The sequence below is a fragment of the Lates calcarifer genome, linkage group LG16_LG22 (genome assembly GCF_001640805.2).
Source record: "Lates calcarifer isolate ASB-BC8 linkage group LG16_LG22, TLL_Latcal_v3, whole genome shotgun sequence".
Lineage (NCBI taxonomy): Eukaryota > Metazoa > Chordata > Actinopteri > Centropomidae > Lates > Lates calcarifer.
Genome location: NC_066848.1, coordinates 14,785,387 through 14,801,384, shown reverse-complemented (window position 1 = coordinate 14,801,384; position 15,998 = coordinate 14,785,387). Strand labels below are relative to the sequence as shown.

The 15,998-nt window shown below is 39.1% G+C and overlaps 1 protein-coding gene across 1 annotated transcript in view; it reads right to left on the bottom strand.

Annotated features, from left to right (window-relative positions):
• anapc1 (anaphase promoting complex subunit 1) overlaps window positions 1-15,998 on the bottom strand; it is a 51,607-nt gene that overhangs the window by 33,457 nt on the left and 2,152 nt on the right. The window contains exons 4-24 of the mRNA XM_018695311.2: window positions 15,930-15,972; window positions 15,710-15,807; window positions 14,473-14,555; window positions 14,275-14,348; window positions 14,025-14,170; window positions 13,786-13,943; window positions 12,951-13,082; window positions 12,366-12,584; window positions 11,881-11,976; window positions 11,572-11,662; window positions 10,369-10,434; window positions 10,096-10,233; window positions 9,515-9,658; window positions 7,597-7,657; window positions 5,006-5,061; window positions 4,481-4,612; window positions 4,294-4,368; window positions 3,546-3,668; window positions 3,071-3,240; window positions 1,407-1,498; window positions 472-620 (exon numbers count right to left, since the gene is read on the bottom strand). Of these exons, the coding sequence (XP_018550827.1) occupies window positions 472-620; window positions 1,407-1,498; window positions 3,071-3,240; window positions 3,546-3,668; window positions 4,294-4,368; window positions 4,481-4,612; window positions 5,006-5,061; window positions 7,597-7,657; window positions 9,515-9,658; window positions 10,096-10,233; window positions 10,369-10,434; window positions 11,572-11,662; window positions 11,881-11,976; window positions 12,366-12,584; window positions 12,951-13,082; window positions 13,786-13,943; window positions 14,025-14,170; window positions 14,275-14,348; window positions 14,473-14,555; window positions 15,710-15,807; window positions 15,930-15,972 (2,346 nt within the window). The remainder of the gene's footprint in view (window positions 1-471; window positions 621-1,406; window positions 1,499-3,070; window positions 3,241-3,545; window positions 3,669-4,293; window positions 4,369-4,480; window positions 4,613-5,005; window positions 5,062-7,596; window positions 7,658-9,514; window positions 9,659-10,095; window positions 10,234-10,368; window positions 10,435-11,571; window positions 11,663-11,880; window positions 11,977-12,365; window positions 12,585-12,950; window positions 13,083-13,785; window positions 13,944-14,024; window positions 14,171-14,274; window positions 14,349-14,472; window positions 14,556-15,709; window positions 15,808-15,929; window positions 15,973-15,998) is intronic.

The following is a 15,998-nucleotide window of genomic DNA, read 5'->3' as shown; positions in this document are numbered from 1 at the left end:
TCACACACCACACCAGGCTGGTGTGTGAGAGAGACTAACACAAACTCATAATACACACAGTGAAGTACAAAACACACAGTGAGACATCACTGCAACCCTCTATATACTGTATAATTTCTGACCAAAAAAATTACTGAACATTTCAGTAACAGCTGCAAATCATTTGCCACAATGTATAACAAAATATTTAAATATACTGATTGTTTGACATCCCATTTTAAAGATGTTTGTTTGATTTGGGGAAAGTTTAAATTAAGTCCTATTTTTTGTACTGTACATATTATGATGATTTAAGACAGCTAATTTTCCACAAAATGACATGATAAAACCCTGATATATTTTGATGTACAGATGATCAAATGTGTGTTTAAGTTTGCTGATTTTGTTTCAGAAGCCAAGAAAACACAGACTCACAATACCCACAATTATAAGCACTTTATCTTATAAAACAGAGAGGAACTTTGGTCGTACCAGAACCAGCAGCCTGGTCCTCTGACAGATGCTGGGAAGGTAGGGGAAAGGTGGGATCTCTTCTCCTCTCAGACAGCTGCTGAGCCAGCTGAACACACAGGGAGGCTCGGCCCTCAGGAAGGAGGGACGCTGCATCTGATCAATCAGAGCTGAGGACGGAAAGGTGAGGAGGAGGGAGGAAAAGATGGAGGGTGAGTGGACAGTGGTGGAAGTGGAAACAAAGGCCGACAGAGGAAGGAAAAGGGAGCGAACATGATATGCATTTTGAGGATGGAGAATGAGGAAGGAAAGAAAGAGGGAGATGACAGAGGGAAGCAACAGATGGGGGAAAACTGTGTGTTAACTGTTTTTATTATCATTATCATGCAACATACACTATTCTACTGTTGTGAATATCCACTGAATGTGTACTAATTCACCATTGAAAATAGTTCTCAACAAAACACTTTTCCCTTCTAAGTGATGTTTGCTAAAACTATGGTGCCAAGTCATTGTTGAGCTGAGTTTAAAAAAAAAAATGAAACTATATATTTGTGAGTCATTTTCAAGATTTAATGTCTTCAGTAGGAACAAAAGGGTTTAAGTCCACAGACAGGGTAGAGAAGTCAGACAGAATGTTACTTTGTTGATTTTGGCTTTTTCATGAGATTTGTTGAGTGTAAGAAAAATATGGAATAAAAGTCTTATCCTTTAATGGTCATTTCTGAGGGCTTAGTTTTCAGCATTATTAAGGAAATGCCCCTTTAAGAGGAGGTGGTTAGAAGTTCACTTCACTTCACCAGGCACTTCACCAGTTATACTACAACAAATCCCCAGACATATAAAGGAACCCTAGGGCCGGCATTTATCAGCAGCAGACCATCCAGCCGCATCAACAACATGTCTTGTCTGTTTCCTGATTGGATACCATTATTAGACTATCAAACAGGTCTTACCCTGGTCTATGAGGCAGCTCTCAGTTAGGCCACTAATCAGTGAGGGGTAGTCTCTCCAGTACAGATCCACATATTCATTCAACTGGAGGTCTCTGCAAACAAAAACAAAACAATTACATGAACACATCAAACACACTCACATACTGGAGACATTTTTTTTCAGTTCAACTTCATAGTGATGAAACAAATGTATTAAGTCTACCTTGTATCAGGTCTTTCCTAGCGCCTACCTGCCCATCTAGACACTCAACTGCTGTAGGACATTGAATAAAATCTAAAAATGTCTCTACATTCTCAAAGCCTCTGTGGCATTTAACTTGTTTTTGAGCAGTAATTAAACACATGGCGAGAGTAATTAACAGCTGTGAGTCATTACTATCCTGCTTAGCATCAGATAATCAATAGTTTTTAATCGTGGTCCCCAGACCCGACTCCCACACAATTTACAGCTGTGTGTGTGTGTAACTTTATATATGAGATATTTATATATGAATTCACATATATGCCTGTGAAACTAATCGTTAAACTAAATCCTTCTGTTTCAGCCTTCTCAATTCCCTTAAATGCTTTTGTAGGGCCTAATTAACATTTGTTCTTATGGTTACCAATTCAACATATAGTTTTTAAGCACGGAGCCTTGTTTATTGGTTTGTGATTAACAGTGGATAAATAAAATTGCATTGCAAGTGAAATAAATGAAAGGAAAAAAGGTAAAAAAGGAATAATATATTTTAAAAATCTTATACTCAAGACTGCATTTTAAATCTATAAATATGATACTGACAGTACAGTAATTATACTAATTACAGATGACACACATACACACGCACACATGTGACCCAAATAAATATATCTGGGTGTAAGTAGTGAAATTTACTGCAAACTTCTGTAAATATAGAAGTGATGGAACACTCTCATGTGTTGCGGCAGCATTTTGTGACGTAGTCTGGTCAAATCACTATATATTTACACATATTCTCTATGTATACTAATAGTATAAAATAGCAATATAAGATGTGATAAGATGTGTAAACCCAATTTCTTCCTCAGGAGTAAAAAATGGAATCACTACTGAGCAATATTCAATGAAACAATCAGGATCACCATTTTGGCCTTAACCAGTTAGCCTGATAAAAATATAAAAATTGCACCATACTTCACAACAGCCCACATACTAACCAACACAGGCCAATTACCCTGTAGAGCGCTTCACTCTCCCACTCCACCTATTCTGTTAATGTCACTGCCACCAATCACAGCGGTCACTTGACAACCTGTTGAAGTTTATTTCTCAGTACACACCACTAAAGAGCCTTGATTACACACAAGCTTTCACTGAAAACAATGAACAATGCGTTCACCTTTTCCTCTCATGGTAAGAGTTAAATGTAGTTGGTGGAAATGTAGACCAGGTTTTCTTTGTTGCGATAAATGTCACAAGTTTCTTCTCTGTTTTGTAACTTTTATGTATTCAAGCAACAGTTCTTGCTTTCTCTGCTAAGTCACATTCATTAAGTTCTATGTGAGCATTACTTAACTCTGCGTATCAGTTTATAAATACACAGTACAAAAAAAGTACTGGACCGCCTGCACCAGCCACATGCTATTTATGTTCCATAAAAGACATAAAAAAAATTAACACAAACATGTACAGCAGTGGTTACCTGGCCAACTGCTGCAGCAGACAGACAAGCGAGGATGCTCTTGCTCTCTGCAGCTCGTCTAGCTGCAGCTCCTGATAGAGCAGATGGAGAACGTAGAAGAGTGCAGGAATGTGGGGGAAAAGAGGAGCTGAACTGTCCAATTTCAGAGATGGACTGGAGGGAGAGGACACCTAGGAGAAAAGGAAGAAGAAGAGGGGAGATCCTGGATGATCTTTTTCTCTGCTAATCCTTAAATTGTCAATGTATAATGTAGGTTTGGTCTCTTTTTCACAGTAGTTTTGGTCAAGTTCACATTTGTAATTTCTCAACCATTTATCAGCAGGTGGTGTTCTGCTAATGCAAGTTTGTTAGATAAATATAGCCTCACACCAATTTGTAACCATATTGATGCATTTAATCTTTTTGTATTTTATAAACCCCAACACTTAGTTGGCAGTTTTTTAGGTATAAATCCACACCAGAGTGAGTTACGTACAGGGGACGGGCCCTCAGTTTCTGTGATGAGAGTAGTGTTGGAGCCACTGGAGTCCACTGGACCGCAGGCGGGTTGGAAATTCATCTGACGGTGGTAATGAGACCCCAACAAATATTCCCAGTCCTACAGACAGAGGAGATTAAGAGAAAAGCCAGTAAAAATGTGGGTTAACTCTCTCATTAGTCAATGTTTTGGTCGTAGGACATATGGCCACAAATGTATGTACTATAGGTACTGTAGCACACGTTCTATAGTGAAACATGTGGAAGACACAGGGCTCAGAGGTCACAGACTGTCAGAGTTAACAGTTTGCTTCAGTTTAATCTGACTCATGCAGAGAAACACACACACACAGCACAGCCCAAGCCTCCAGCTAATGTTTTGCTCGGATGAGAACACACATAAACAGAGATTACTTAACAACCCTCCGTCTTAAAAGAGTGCGTATGTGTCCATGTTCAGGACTTCAGGACACACCGCAGGTTATTTTCTGCATGTGAGACTGCAGGAATGAAAAAAGCTCTACCTTTCAAGGTGGTTGTGTCTGTTTACATTATTTATCCTGCTCTGACACCCACTCAGCAAAACATATACCTTTTTTATTATGTTTGCTCCAAATGAAATGCTGTACAATCCATTCTTTCCCATGAAGGAGTAATACTCTTCAGTTTACAAGTCTACAAGTTATCTAAAACTAAACATCAAAGATGGTGATTGGTGCTAATTGTGCCACAAACATCAGTCACACCTCATCAGAGCCTCCATCAGAGGGACGAGCCTTCTTGGCTGCAATCACTGGAGAAAGAGGCACTTCAAAATGCAGCTGGAGAAAGAGGGGACACGACAGAGAGCAAGGTCAACACATATTAATCAATGATCAAAGTTAAAACCAGGTTTAATGGGCTTACAATAGAAAACGCTGACAGCTGACTTACATTTCTTGTCCAAGTCAGGCGCTCAGTGTTGTAACCCATCAGCGTCATGAAACAGGTGACAAACAGGTTCCATTCTGCGTGGGCACTGGGACCACCAGGGGCGTTGTAGATATTATACCATTTCACCAAAACCTGAATGGTAACATGCCAACAGTTTTTACATTTTACTTGAAAGGTAAAAATGATTTCTCAATTATCACAAAGGTATCGTATTTCAGCAAATACATCAATTTAGATGGATGTTATTTTAAATTAATCAATTAGAATGGATTTGCCAAAAAATAATGATGCAGGTTTGGCATGGTTACTTTTTATAACAGACAGAACATCTGGCTGCATTGGTTTAATTGGCTTAATGAGGAGTCTCACCACAGATCTTCGAAATATACAGGTTACCTAGAGAACAACTACATTGGCATGGCGTTATTGACCAATAGATAATGTCATGCCAGCACAGGTGTCTAAAGAAGTATCCATGCAGCCTGATGTGTTTTTTTTGCAGAGTTTCCACAATAAACCACAAACCTTCATGGCAGCTTCCTTGGGCAGAATGAAACGAATCGCCTGAAGGCATTTTCTCACTGAAATAAGGAGAACAGGGTCAGAGAAGATTACAAAAGAGAAATACCTTATTTACAAAGGACCATTACGGGGTCCCATGGTGGCTGTTTCTTTTCTGACAACGACCTTTGCATATAATGTCCAAATAAATGTGTATTGAAAAATTTAGGATCAATCAAATCAATCAAATATTGAGCTTCTACACAGTAAAAAAACAAAACAACCATCTGACATCTCAGAGACACATGTATAAAAAGAAACAGTATTGTTTTGAGTTTTGACTCAAACATCATCATCACCAAATCATGAATGTATGTGGTATTATTCCTTATCGAGTTAAGACTTTTTAGAGCTACATCAGACTTTTTGGGGATTTAGTCTAGTCCAGATTAAGGTTGATGGTTTGAATCTCTGGATCAGCTGAGGAAACTCCAATAACTGGTTAAAAAAAGCTTTGACATAATTTCTAACAAATGCATGAATGCTGGATGAGAAGTTTGCAAGAGATGAGCATTTGTGTTTCCACTGTCAGCCTTGAATGAAGATTCATTTTAACAGCCTTCTCTCCTTAAGATCAGAAAACAAAAGAGGAAATTAAAAAAGAACCACCGCTACGACAGTAATTAGTGTTCATGTGTCTTCTAACAACTCTGACCAATCAGATTCCTAATCAGCATCACCAGACTATCTTAATTGGATATCCAGAGTGGGAAAGGTCAGGGAAGAGGTGGATAAATGCCATTTCATTAGAGGGACAAAGCCTCGTCTGTAGGATCGATTACTAAGTAATGGGGAGCAACCCACAGCAAAGACATAAAGGCAGGCAAACACAAGGCAGATAGAATTATACACACACCGTAGAAATGTGGAAGGCTTTAAAATAAATAAATACCTTTTCTTTAAAAAGGCAAGCTTTAACAAAAGCCATGGGTGATAAAGAAACTTCATTCATTCATTCAAAGTTCATGGTCAGAGCAGATGTTGAGATCTGAACAGACCCGCGAACCAATTAGAGGATAAATAACACAAACGAAGATGTAGCATGACCTCTGCTTAAATTGGCTGGAAAATAAAACATATTGTCATTGTAATTTAGTAACAACAAAGAGGCTGAGTCACATTTGTTTCAGAAGCTCCCAAGCTCAAATGAATGTCTTTTAGCACAGGGATTAAAGCAATGCCTTTGTGACGCAGCGCAAATAATGGGTTTCAGAGTGCAGTGGTGCCGCTGTCAAGTTGTGCCTGAAAGCCCCATTAGTCTAGAGTGTTAACGCAAATGAACTAACTTGGCAGTGATTGGCTAGTGAGGCCAGTCCCAGGACACAGCGTGCAAAACGTTCTCATGCAAAACCCCAAAATGACAGGCACATAGAGAGGGCCAGTAATGACAGACAGGGCCGGTAAAAACTTTATGGATTGGCGCAGCAGCCAACCAGGATTTGTCCCAGTGTGCCCAATGGCCAGTACTCGACTGCGTGAACACACTGTCGTAGCAACAGAGAAGTTTAATCCCTGTTAACATTAATTGCCTAAAAAAATACTGGCCTGCTGAGGGATGTTAATGGCTTAGCTGCAAAATAAATATTAAAATTTGAGTAAAAATACTGAAATAATTTGTGAACTAACTTCCATCAAGCTTGTGGACCTCAGCATAAATTATAAAGTATGTGTATAAGGTAACAGCAGATGTGAATCTTGGTGCTCTACTTACAGACCTAGAAACGAGCACATTACTTTACCACCCTGGCAGAGTGAGCTGTTAAAAGAAAATGTCTGCATTGTATCGACTTAAGGAACAGAGAGGTTGCAGGTTAATTTCCTAATTACCTGAGGTTCCCACGGAATATCTATAAAATAATATTTCCAATGTGAATAGTTCTTTCAATTCCACTCTTATTCCCTCAGTGGTTAATTACTTACATGTCTTAAAGGGCTAATTTAAACTTTGTTGTGTAAAAGATACAGCTCCAAAGGGAGATAATAAAGATCTGAGTTCATGTAAAGTTATATTTATTTATAGTCCGCTTACATGTTTGCCACAGAAAACTAAGAAAAATTGATTAAAAGAATTAAAATTTTAAAAAAGGCATGGAAACTTCACTGATGTAATGGCGTAATCATTATCAGTGGCATGCTGTGTTTGAGTGTCTGCATTGTAATGGCATCCTCAATACATCAAGATTATACGTCACGGTGTAACAACACAGGGCAGCTCTCAAACCTAATTTCCAGGACCTAACTGCTCTGACTCAGCCATCTGTGTGTCTGTGTGTGCGTACTTGTATGGCGATACTTTGTGAGGACCAGTTTGAGTTTTAGACCTTGGGAATGAGGGCATTTTGGGAAAGTGAGGGCATTTTGGCCACTTATTACTTTCTGACACACCTTCAAAGAGCTGTCTGAGGATTAAGGTTTAGGGCTATGGTTAGAAGTGGGTTTAGGTTAGGGTAGTTCATGAGGAAGGAGAGACGTGTGTGTGTGTGTGTGTGTGTGTGTGTGTGTGTGTGTGTGTGTGTGTGTGTGTGTGTGTGTGTGTGTGTGTGTGTGTGTCTCACCCAGTTCCGAGGTAGCAATCTCTGGGATAGAGATTCTCAGCATTGTGCCACTGTTTAGTTCCTAGAGAGCAGGAAAGATTATTCACAAATTCTATTTCTATACTCTTTTAGATCAGTTTCATATCAACTGGATCAGCTCTGTCTGTTACACCAAGCAGAGGTGAGCACTGTAGCAGCTCCATAACAATAAATTATCTACAGTGAATCCCGCACTTAACTATAAATCTATTCCTAGAGAGAAAAGCAGTTAGATGCAGCAGACATTTTGATTTGTCATAGGAGGAAAAGCACGGGTGTTACTAATAACATTAACAGTGGCTCTGTTCTATTCAAATGTTCCAATAAGCCATGACAATGTGTCATCACACACACTAACCCAGAGCAGCTAAATGGAATCTAGCCATCATTAATTTGTCATTTATACCTGTGCTTTTCCTACTGTAACATGTCAAAACGTCTTCTTTAAAAAAGACCTGGTGTTTACTACAAGGCGATAAAATACCTCAACAGAGAATCAGAAATCCAGCCTAACTGAAGAATAAATTGGTGTGTGAAATAATTCAATGTCTCCCAGTACACCAGACACCGACACATTAAGAGTAAAGGTGAAAACCTGCTGCCCCAATCAGTGATTTCACAGCGGGTGTTTACTGACTTTTACAACAAGTGCAATACAATTTAAAGTTTAAACCATATAGACACAGTCTGACATCCACTGACTCCATGGTACAGTGAGCTATATGCTCTTCCTTTGAAAGCAGCATTTCCTGTATATATTTATTTTGAGGTCTACATAAAAAGATCTTTGTGCTTTTTTACCTAATAATAATTATATAATTATATATAATTATATAAATAATTTTTGAACTGAAAAAGTAATTAAAAATCCAGCATAACATGGAATGGGCATTTGGCATACTTAACACAAAATCTTCACAAAACAGGATTTTATACTATGGACCTGTCAAAAAATGTTTCATATCTAAAACCTGAATTATCCATCACAATTTAGCTACAGCACCAAAAAGAAGAAGAACAAGAACAAGATGTTCCAAGTCTGATATGTGCATGCAAACATTCAGATTTTAAATATCATGCCTAACAGCAAACATTGCTGTCCTAGAGAAAGAATAGGCAGCTTTCATTTTTAAGAGGATCATTAAATATTTCAATTACTCTTGAATAGTTGATTTATAGAGGAAGAATACAACATCTTGTTACTATAATGTTATATTTTCTCCAACAGGGTTTGTCCCCATTTTTGTCATTAATTCACAGCACTGCTGAAGCGATTAGAGAGAAACCCTGATGGGAAAATTAACCCTCAACCTGAAAACGCACAGAGAGCATCTGGTGCTTTGAAAAGTCCAGTGAGCTTTATTAGCAAACTATTAGTGTCCAGACTGGCACATCAAGGGGCCAAAGGAACAATCAAGAGCACTGTTTTGCACAGGGGTGGTTTCTGTTGATGTGTGTAAGAGTAAGAAACAGTGACATTCATAAACAGCAATTTAAACCAGTGCAGATATAAAATCAAGCATGATTTTGGAGCAGCAAGTCCTATATTTTGCTTCAAATGATTTCAGACTATTATTCTGGTGGACAGCCTTAGACAAATCTGATGTTTCCAGAAAAGTTTTCTTCTTCTTTCGGTTAAGTAAGAGAGAGACTTAAAGAAACAACTAATCTTGGAGGGGTTCATGCTGATGATCATCCTCTCAAAATCCATTTTCAGTCATAGTTGCCTTAATTTAAACTAACTATGGATCCAACCACTTCTTGCAACTTCTGATTCTCCCTTTCATGCATCTGCATTCAATTTTCTGATAATAATTACCAAGTATTTCTACAAGTCAAAGTGAGTTAGATGGAAGCCATTTGTTCATCTTCTTGATAACATACATATAAACCAACCTACCAGAGTGACCCTGTTGCAGACGGGGTCCCGCAAGGCATGGATGTAGGGCATGGTTTGTTGGAAGGTGTAATCTTCCAAAAATGAACCTTCGTGGTGTTTAATGTTTGGACCCCTCAGCTCTGACACTGGTGAAGGCATCACGGCCTGAAAGAGAGGGGAAGAAATGGAAAGGTGAAGTAAAAGTTGAGAAACGAACAAAAACAGAAGGAAACTAGCAAAAGTGAGTAGCCAAGATGAGGTGACAGAATGTAAATTCTACAATAGATTGTAAATAAAAAACACAGGTGCAGCAATACAGGCTGTGAGGTATAGTGAGTCTAAGACATTATTTCCTGATTATTTCAAGCAGCAGAATGGAAAAATTATAAAACAGGAAACCAAATCAAGCTCCCACGTTTACTGTGACAGATTATCTTGCTCTGTGGAAATTGTTTCTTAGACGGCAGCAGAGAAGAAAACAGATATCTACAACTATTAGAAACTGTGCAGACAACACAAGGAAGATAACCTGAAAAAAATCTAATTATTGAATCTATCTATCAATGTGTAAGGAACAATCTGTTTACAACGCATGGTGGTACCTCATCCAGTCTTTGGAGGTGCCTACTGCCAGCGTTAGCTGGCGTGCTAACGTTCTCCACCGGCGTGCTGAGGTGAGGGAGGTGGTTGGTCAGACTGAAGGTGGGTGACAGGAGTCCGGGGACAAACACCTTACTGACCTGGAGAAACACCAACAGAGCAATGACTTAACCACCCAGTGGGAAATGTTCATTAACTGTTATCAGTTGGTAAGGACTTCTGTGTATCAAATGGAATCACCTGACTAAGTCTTAGAGATTTGAGTTCGTCCTTACCCTGGTGATTCCTGTGTAGAGAACCAGACTGCCACAGGCCTCCAGAACCAGCATGGCATCTATATTCTGCAGAGGTTTTATGGAAACATGTTAAGGGCTGCAAATAACAATTACTTTAATTATTAATTTATCTGTCTATAATGATTTGGTTATAAAATGTCAGAAATGTGAATTACTATATCAATTCAAACAAAAATATAAAACCTAGTCTTAGACAAATAATTTCCATAAAAATTAAAACTGCAAAAAAAAAAAAAAAAGCTTTAGAATTATAATTCAAGAGCCAAGACTGACATACAGTTAGAACATTTTAAACCATAAGTTCTCTGTTTCACAGGATGTCTCTCAGGTAACAACTTCATTGATAAATCTAATGATGACGTTCAACAAAGTCCTCTGAGGCAGAGATTAAGCCCAGCTAAACAAACACACAGTGGTTTCTGTAGGTAATGGGAGCAACTAAAGAACTAATTATATCAGACAGAACTCATAAACATCCGGGTGCATTGAAGAGGATACAGTAAGGCCTCCTACACAATGTTCATAATTTCACACTACCCACACAACAATTAAATGTTAAATAAATAAGGGGAGCCTACAGCCCAGACCAAAGATGCAAACCATATGGATATCACAAATACAGAACGAAAGCAGAGGAGTAGGTTTGTAAATGTTCATAAGGTCGCTGCATTGTTTTCTGAAATCAGGCCCTTCTTGTATCATTTATCACAGTTTGCAGTGTTGGCAGTGTCAAAGACACAGAAATACCACAGTAAAGGTTGTTTGCAGGTATTTGGGTTTATCATTAAACTCAAACCAACGCATTCACACTTCAATTTATGGGCCTTATTTATCTCTCTGATTCAATACCACCATTTGCCAACAACACAAGCTCACAGAATACCACTGTTAATTCTTGATCCAACAGAAACAACAATGAAAAGACACAAAACTGAAACTGATCTTCACTCAGAGGTCTTTTTTTGGAGTAGTTCTTTTGGGGTAAATCTGCACATTCTGCTGCATTTCAGTACAACAGCTCTGACACACACTCACAAAACACTTTATTAGGGACATCATAGTAATACTGGGTAGTTCCTCTCTTTGCTCTCAAATTGTGTCAATTGTTTTACATCACCAGCCCAACCTTTGCCTGCTTTCTGTAAATTTTGTATTACAGTGTTGTTAAGTATTACAATGTACCTGCAGAGGTTCTGCATCTTTGGCAGGGATGGACGTGACGGAGGCGAAGATGAGCTGAGACGTATCATTGCTCTCAATAAACTTCACACATCTGTGGAAACAATGAGAAAAATGTTACATTGTAAAATGCAAAATGTCAATGCAAAATCTAAAGGTTACATTTAAACTATTTTAAGTAGTTTATCCAGTGCTCTACATTCTTGGGTAATTAATGTTTCCATAACTGTTTGACTGATCTTAGATTTATATTATCTGAGACTCAACATCAAATATGCATTATGCAAGAATAAATTGTGTATGTCTGTTGACCTGAGCTGTTGATGAGACTCCACTAGGAAACAGAGGTAGCGGTTCTCACAGACGTCAGAAGTCAGGAATACTTTGGACGCCTGGCTGCTCATGTCCCTGTGAACGCAAAAAGGAGTCATGTGAAACAGCAGCTGCTACACAAGAACAGCAACAGAAGTAAGAGTAAAAACAGCAAAAATCTGAGAATAATTTCACATTTGCCATCACTGTGAGGAGTTGTGATAGAAAAACCTACAAAACATGTGGGAGTATGGAATTAGAAAGTTATCTGACATAAAGTAACAGGGGAATACATTTCTGGACTCCTGAAAACTGAGTAGACTTACATTACTGAACTCGGTAGAATAAAATCCATCAATTAGAAAACACAAGGTTGAAATAACATTAAAATAAAACCATCAATGATTCACTCTCAATAATTATCTGCCACTGATATAAATTAATCATGGGCCGGTACAGACTCTGCATCCAGTCCTGATAATTACCTGTGACAGCCAGCAGTGACAGTCTCACTCCACAGCTGTTCCATGCAGAGGTCGGGTATGATGGGCTCCATCTCTGGCACCAGCATCGTCTCATTTACTGTGCTGTTGGGAGAGGGTAACAAGCCATGGTGCCCTTTGGGGGGCGGGCTGTGGAAAGACGTGTTGAAACGAGCCACACCCGAAAAGGACGGAGCCGCCATCCCTGGAGAGTGGGCGCGGCTGGTGGAAGACAAAATAGGGCACAGTGGCGTTTTTGTGCGTCAGTGTTGTGGAGCAATGTTTCAGTGAGCAGATAATGCACAATGACATACATGTAGGTACATTTCTGCCAACTGTAGGAGAAGATGAGGCAAAACGGTGTAGCTGGCAATAGACTGAACAGAGTAGATTTACTAACTAACTAATTACTCTGAATCCTGTTTTAACCCTGACTTTATTTTTTTGTTTACACATATTTGATCTTACTATTTGTGCTACTAAGGACTTGTTTAGCTTTTACATTTAATGTTTTAAGTCAAGCTGGAAGGTTCAGTAAGGAGCTTTAAAAAAAAATGATGTGCCTCTTCACTATGATGTCAAACTCACCTGAGGGCAGCCATGTTAGATATACTTGGGGAATGAACACGGGAGTGTAATCCCGGTGAGGACGTCATGATCCTGCTTTGGTGGCTGTGCAGAGCACTGTAGTGGAGAGGAGAGCCCGTGCCAACAGGACAGCTAGAAGCAGAGCCAAGCAGAACCAAGGACAGGGTCAGACAACAGCCAGGGACCAGAGGGGTCAACTACAGTCACGTGACCATTGGGAATGTTTCATATTATGCAAAATAAAAATCATTCACGCAACTGTCAGCCCTGAGAGAGAGAGAGCTGTGTCATCCTTAATTGTGTGTTTGTTTATTCTCTACATACGCTTTATAATGAATTATTAATAATGTCGATGTTTTAGCCAGGTTTTGCTTGGATAACAGATTTCTTATACATATTAATATTTAAAAATAATTGTAATCCTGATTGTGGTCCTTCCATTTGAAAGCCAAAGACTCTAAAGTACTTTAACATAAAATGAAGTGGACAAAGGGCTGCAACTAAAACATATTTTGTAACTGTTTTGTGTATAATATAGAAAACAATGAAAAATCACCTTTATAATTTTCCACAGCCCAAGGTGATGTCATCAAATTATCCCTTTTATTCAACAAACAGTCACAAAAACCTAAGATATGTCACACAAAGCAGCAAATCCACATACTGTATTTGAGAATAGGGAAGTAGAGAATATTTGGCATTTATGCTTTCAAAATGCCTAAAAAGATTTACTGAATCATCCAAATGGCTGCCAATTATTATTCTTCTGCCTATCAACTAATAAAAAAAATCAAATAACCATTGCAGTTCTAAGTGCATACAACACTTTCATTACCTTGTTCCAGTCCCAGGACCGAGCCCAGCTGGTGCACTCCCACCGGGGGAGTCCAGGCGGGAGATGTTACGAAGGTGAGAGGTCAGGAATCCTGAAGCCATTAGACCCATCGGTGTGCCAACTGACTCTGATGGACAACGCAGGACTGTAGAGCGCTCCTGAAGAAAGCAAGAGGCTCTAGGTTAGGGGCAGGTAGTCCCTATGTGTGTTCGTGTGTGTGTGTGTGAGTCATCACTCACTTCATGTGTGACCTTGCGCAGGGCCCAGACAGAGTGTATTCCCTGCACGGTGTCGTAGGACACAACTATAGAGGGCTGACAGCAGCTGAAAATGATCTTCATGGTGGAGTCAGATGCATACTGCACACGGGAGCCTTCAAACAGCCCTGGAAAAAACACACACACACACACACAGATTCAGATCAAAACATGGCAATTACTCATTCAGGGACAGAAGGAGACAAAAAGTATGTGTGATTGTGTGTCATACCTGCAGGCTTACACACCACTGGTGCGATCTCGTCTAGAGGGTGCAGCATGCTGAACACTGTGGGCAGAGGTTCCCTGTAGAAAAAAAAAAAGTAAGCAGAAGAAATGACAATGGTTTGTACATGAGTGCGAGCATAAATGTGTGTGATGACATCTTTGCCGTGAGCTTGTGCATGCACATGCGAGTGTTAGTGTGTACCCAGGGGGGCTGAGTTGTGCGTCAGTCGCTGTGTTTTTTCGTTCCAACAAAAGTCCAAACTTGGTTGCCCAGACATCTGAGACCTGAAGGAGACCATAGGTTGGACAGGAGAGAAATGTTAAACATTACATTACTGTGTAATAATGACATCAATATTAAACTTTAATGTTTCAATATTACTTGATAAATACAGAAACAGATGCCTTTCTATGGACCTTAAGTTCAATGTAAAACAAAAAGTGCCCTGCGCACACAGTTAATCAAAAGTTGTTATTTAACAAATATCACGTAATTACCATTGGCCAAAACTACTGGTTCCAGCATCTCACATTATTATTTTAAGGTTTTCTTAGATTACAGATTGTTAAAGAAAGAAAATAACTGTAATTTTCAGTCATGTTGGTATTGGCCACCTCCAAGTAGAGCTGAAGGATCAACTAGAGAGCAGCACCCCATTGATTCACTGTCAAGCAACATCACAAAGGCTGTCACAAGGATTTTATCTTTAATCATTCCAATCATTTAATGAGTCTGGATGACAAATCTTTCCATTAGTAACACACATAACACATCATCACCTTCATAGGCCTCAAGTAAGAAAAACAATCACAGGCGCACAATACGTCTTCCTCTGAGCAGCCTACAAATACTGTTTCTACAACTTGCTGCTAAAAGTACAGCCCTGAATTAAATTACATCTTGTTCCTGTGCATCAGACTAATGAGTCCCACAAACACATATACATTTGCACACACACTTATACGCAAACATATTTGCACTCTGTAAAAGAGTAGTAACACAGACGCACGCAACAAAGGCCACACAGAAGAGAAGCATCTGAACAATTATACACACACACTCATTCCAGTTTAGCACATGCACGAATACAAGAAGGGATATCTCACACATACACACGCAATTAAGATACAGATATCTGGTATGAATGAAGTTCATTCCCATTGTCAGTGATCCAGATTTTCCATTACTACTGGTTAGCCAGACAACATCTCAGCCCAGGGGAATATCACTAATCTGACTAGCACTCACTAGTACACACAAACGCACACACACAGATGCAAACAATTAAACACACAAACATTGTATCTCTAATTCTGTGGCATATAAAAGTCAGTGAGCATGACCGCTCAAACACTAGTACTGATGTTGCACCTACGAAGCGTAAATTTTAACAGATGTCTTGACTCCTCTTATGCTGTTTTCCACCAATATCCCTCACCTGGAAGGGTAGAGGAGAGATGAAATCCTTCCCAGTCACAGTGTGAACGTTGACACAGCTGCTCTGGACAATACACACTGTCTGCTCCACTTCTTCCTCTGTAAAACAACATTATAAAGAGCGTTTTTTTGTTTTTTTTTGAAACTCAGTAAAACTACATCATAAATTAAAGATAAATTGAAACAATAACTGCTTTTCAAATCTTGTAATGATACTGTACCATCTTTCTTGTTCTGAGGAACAGCAAAGTTACACCATAAGGCCTGCAGACAGAATAAAAGACAAAATA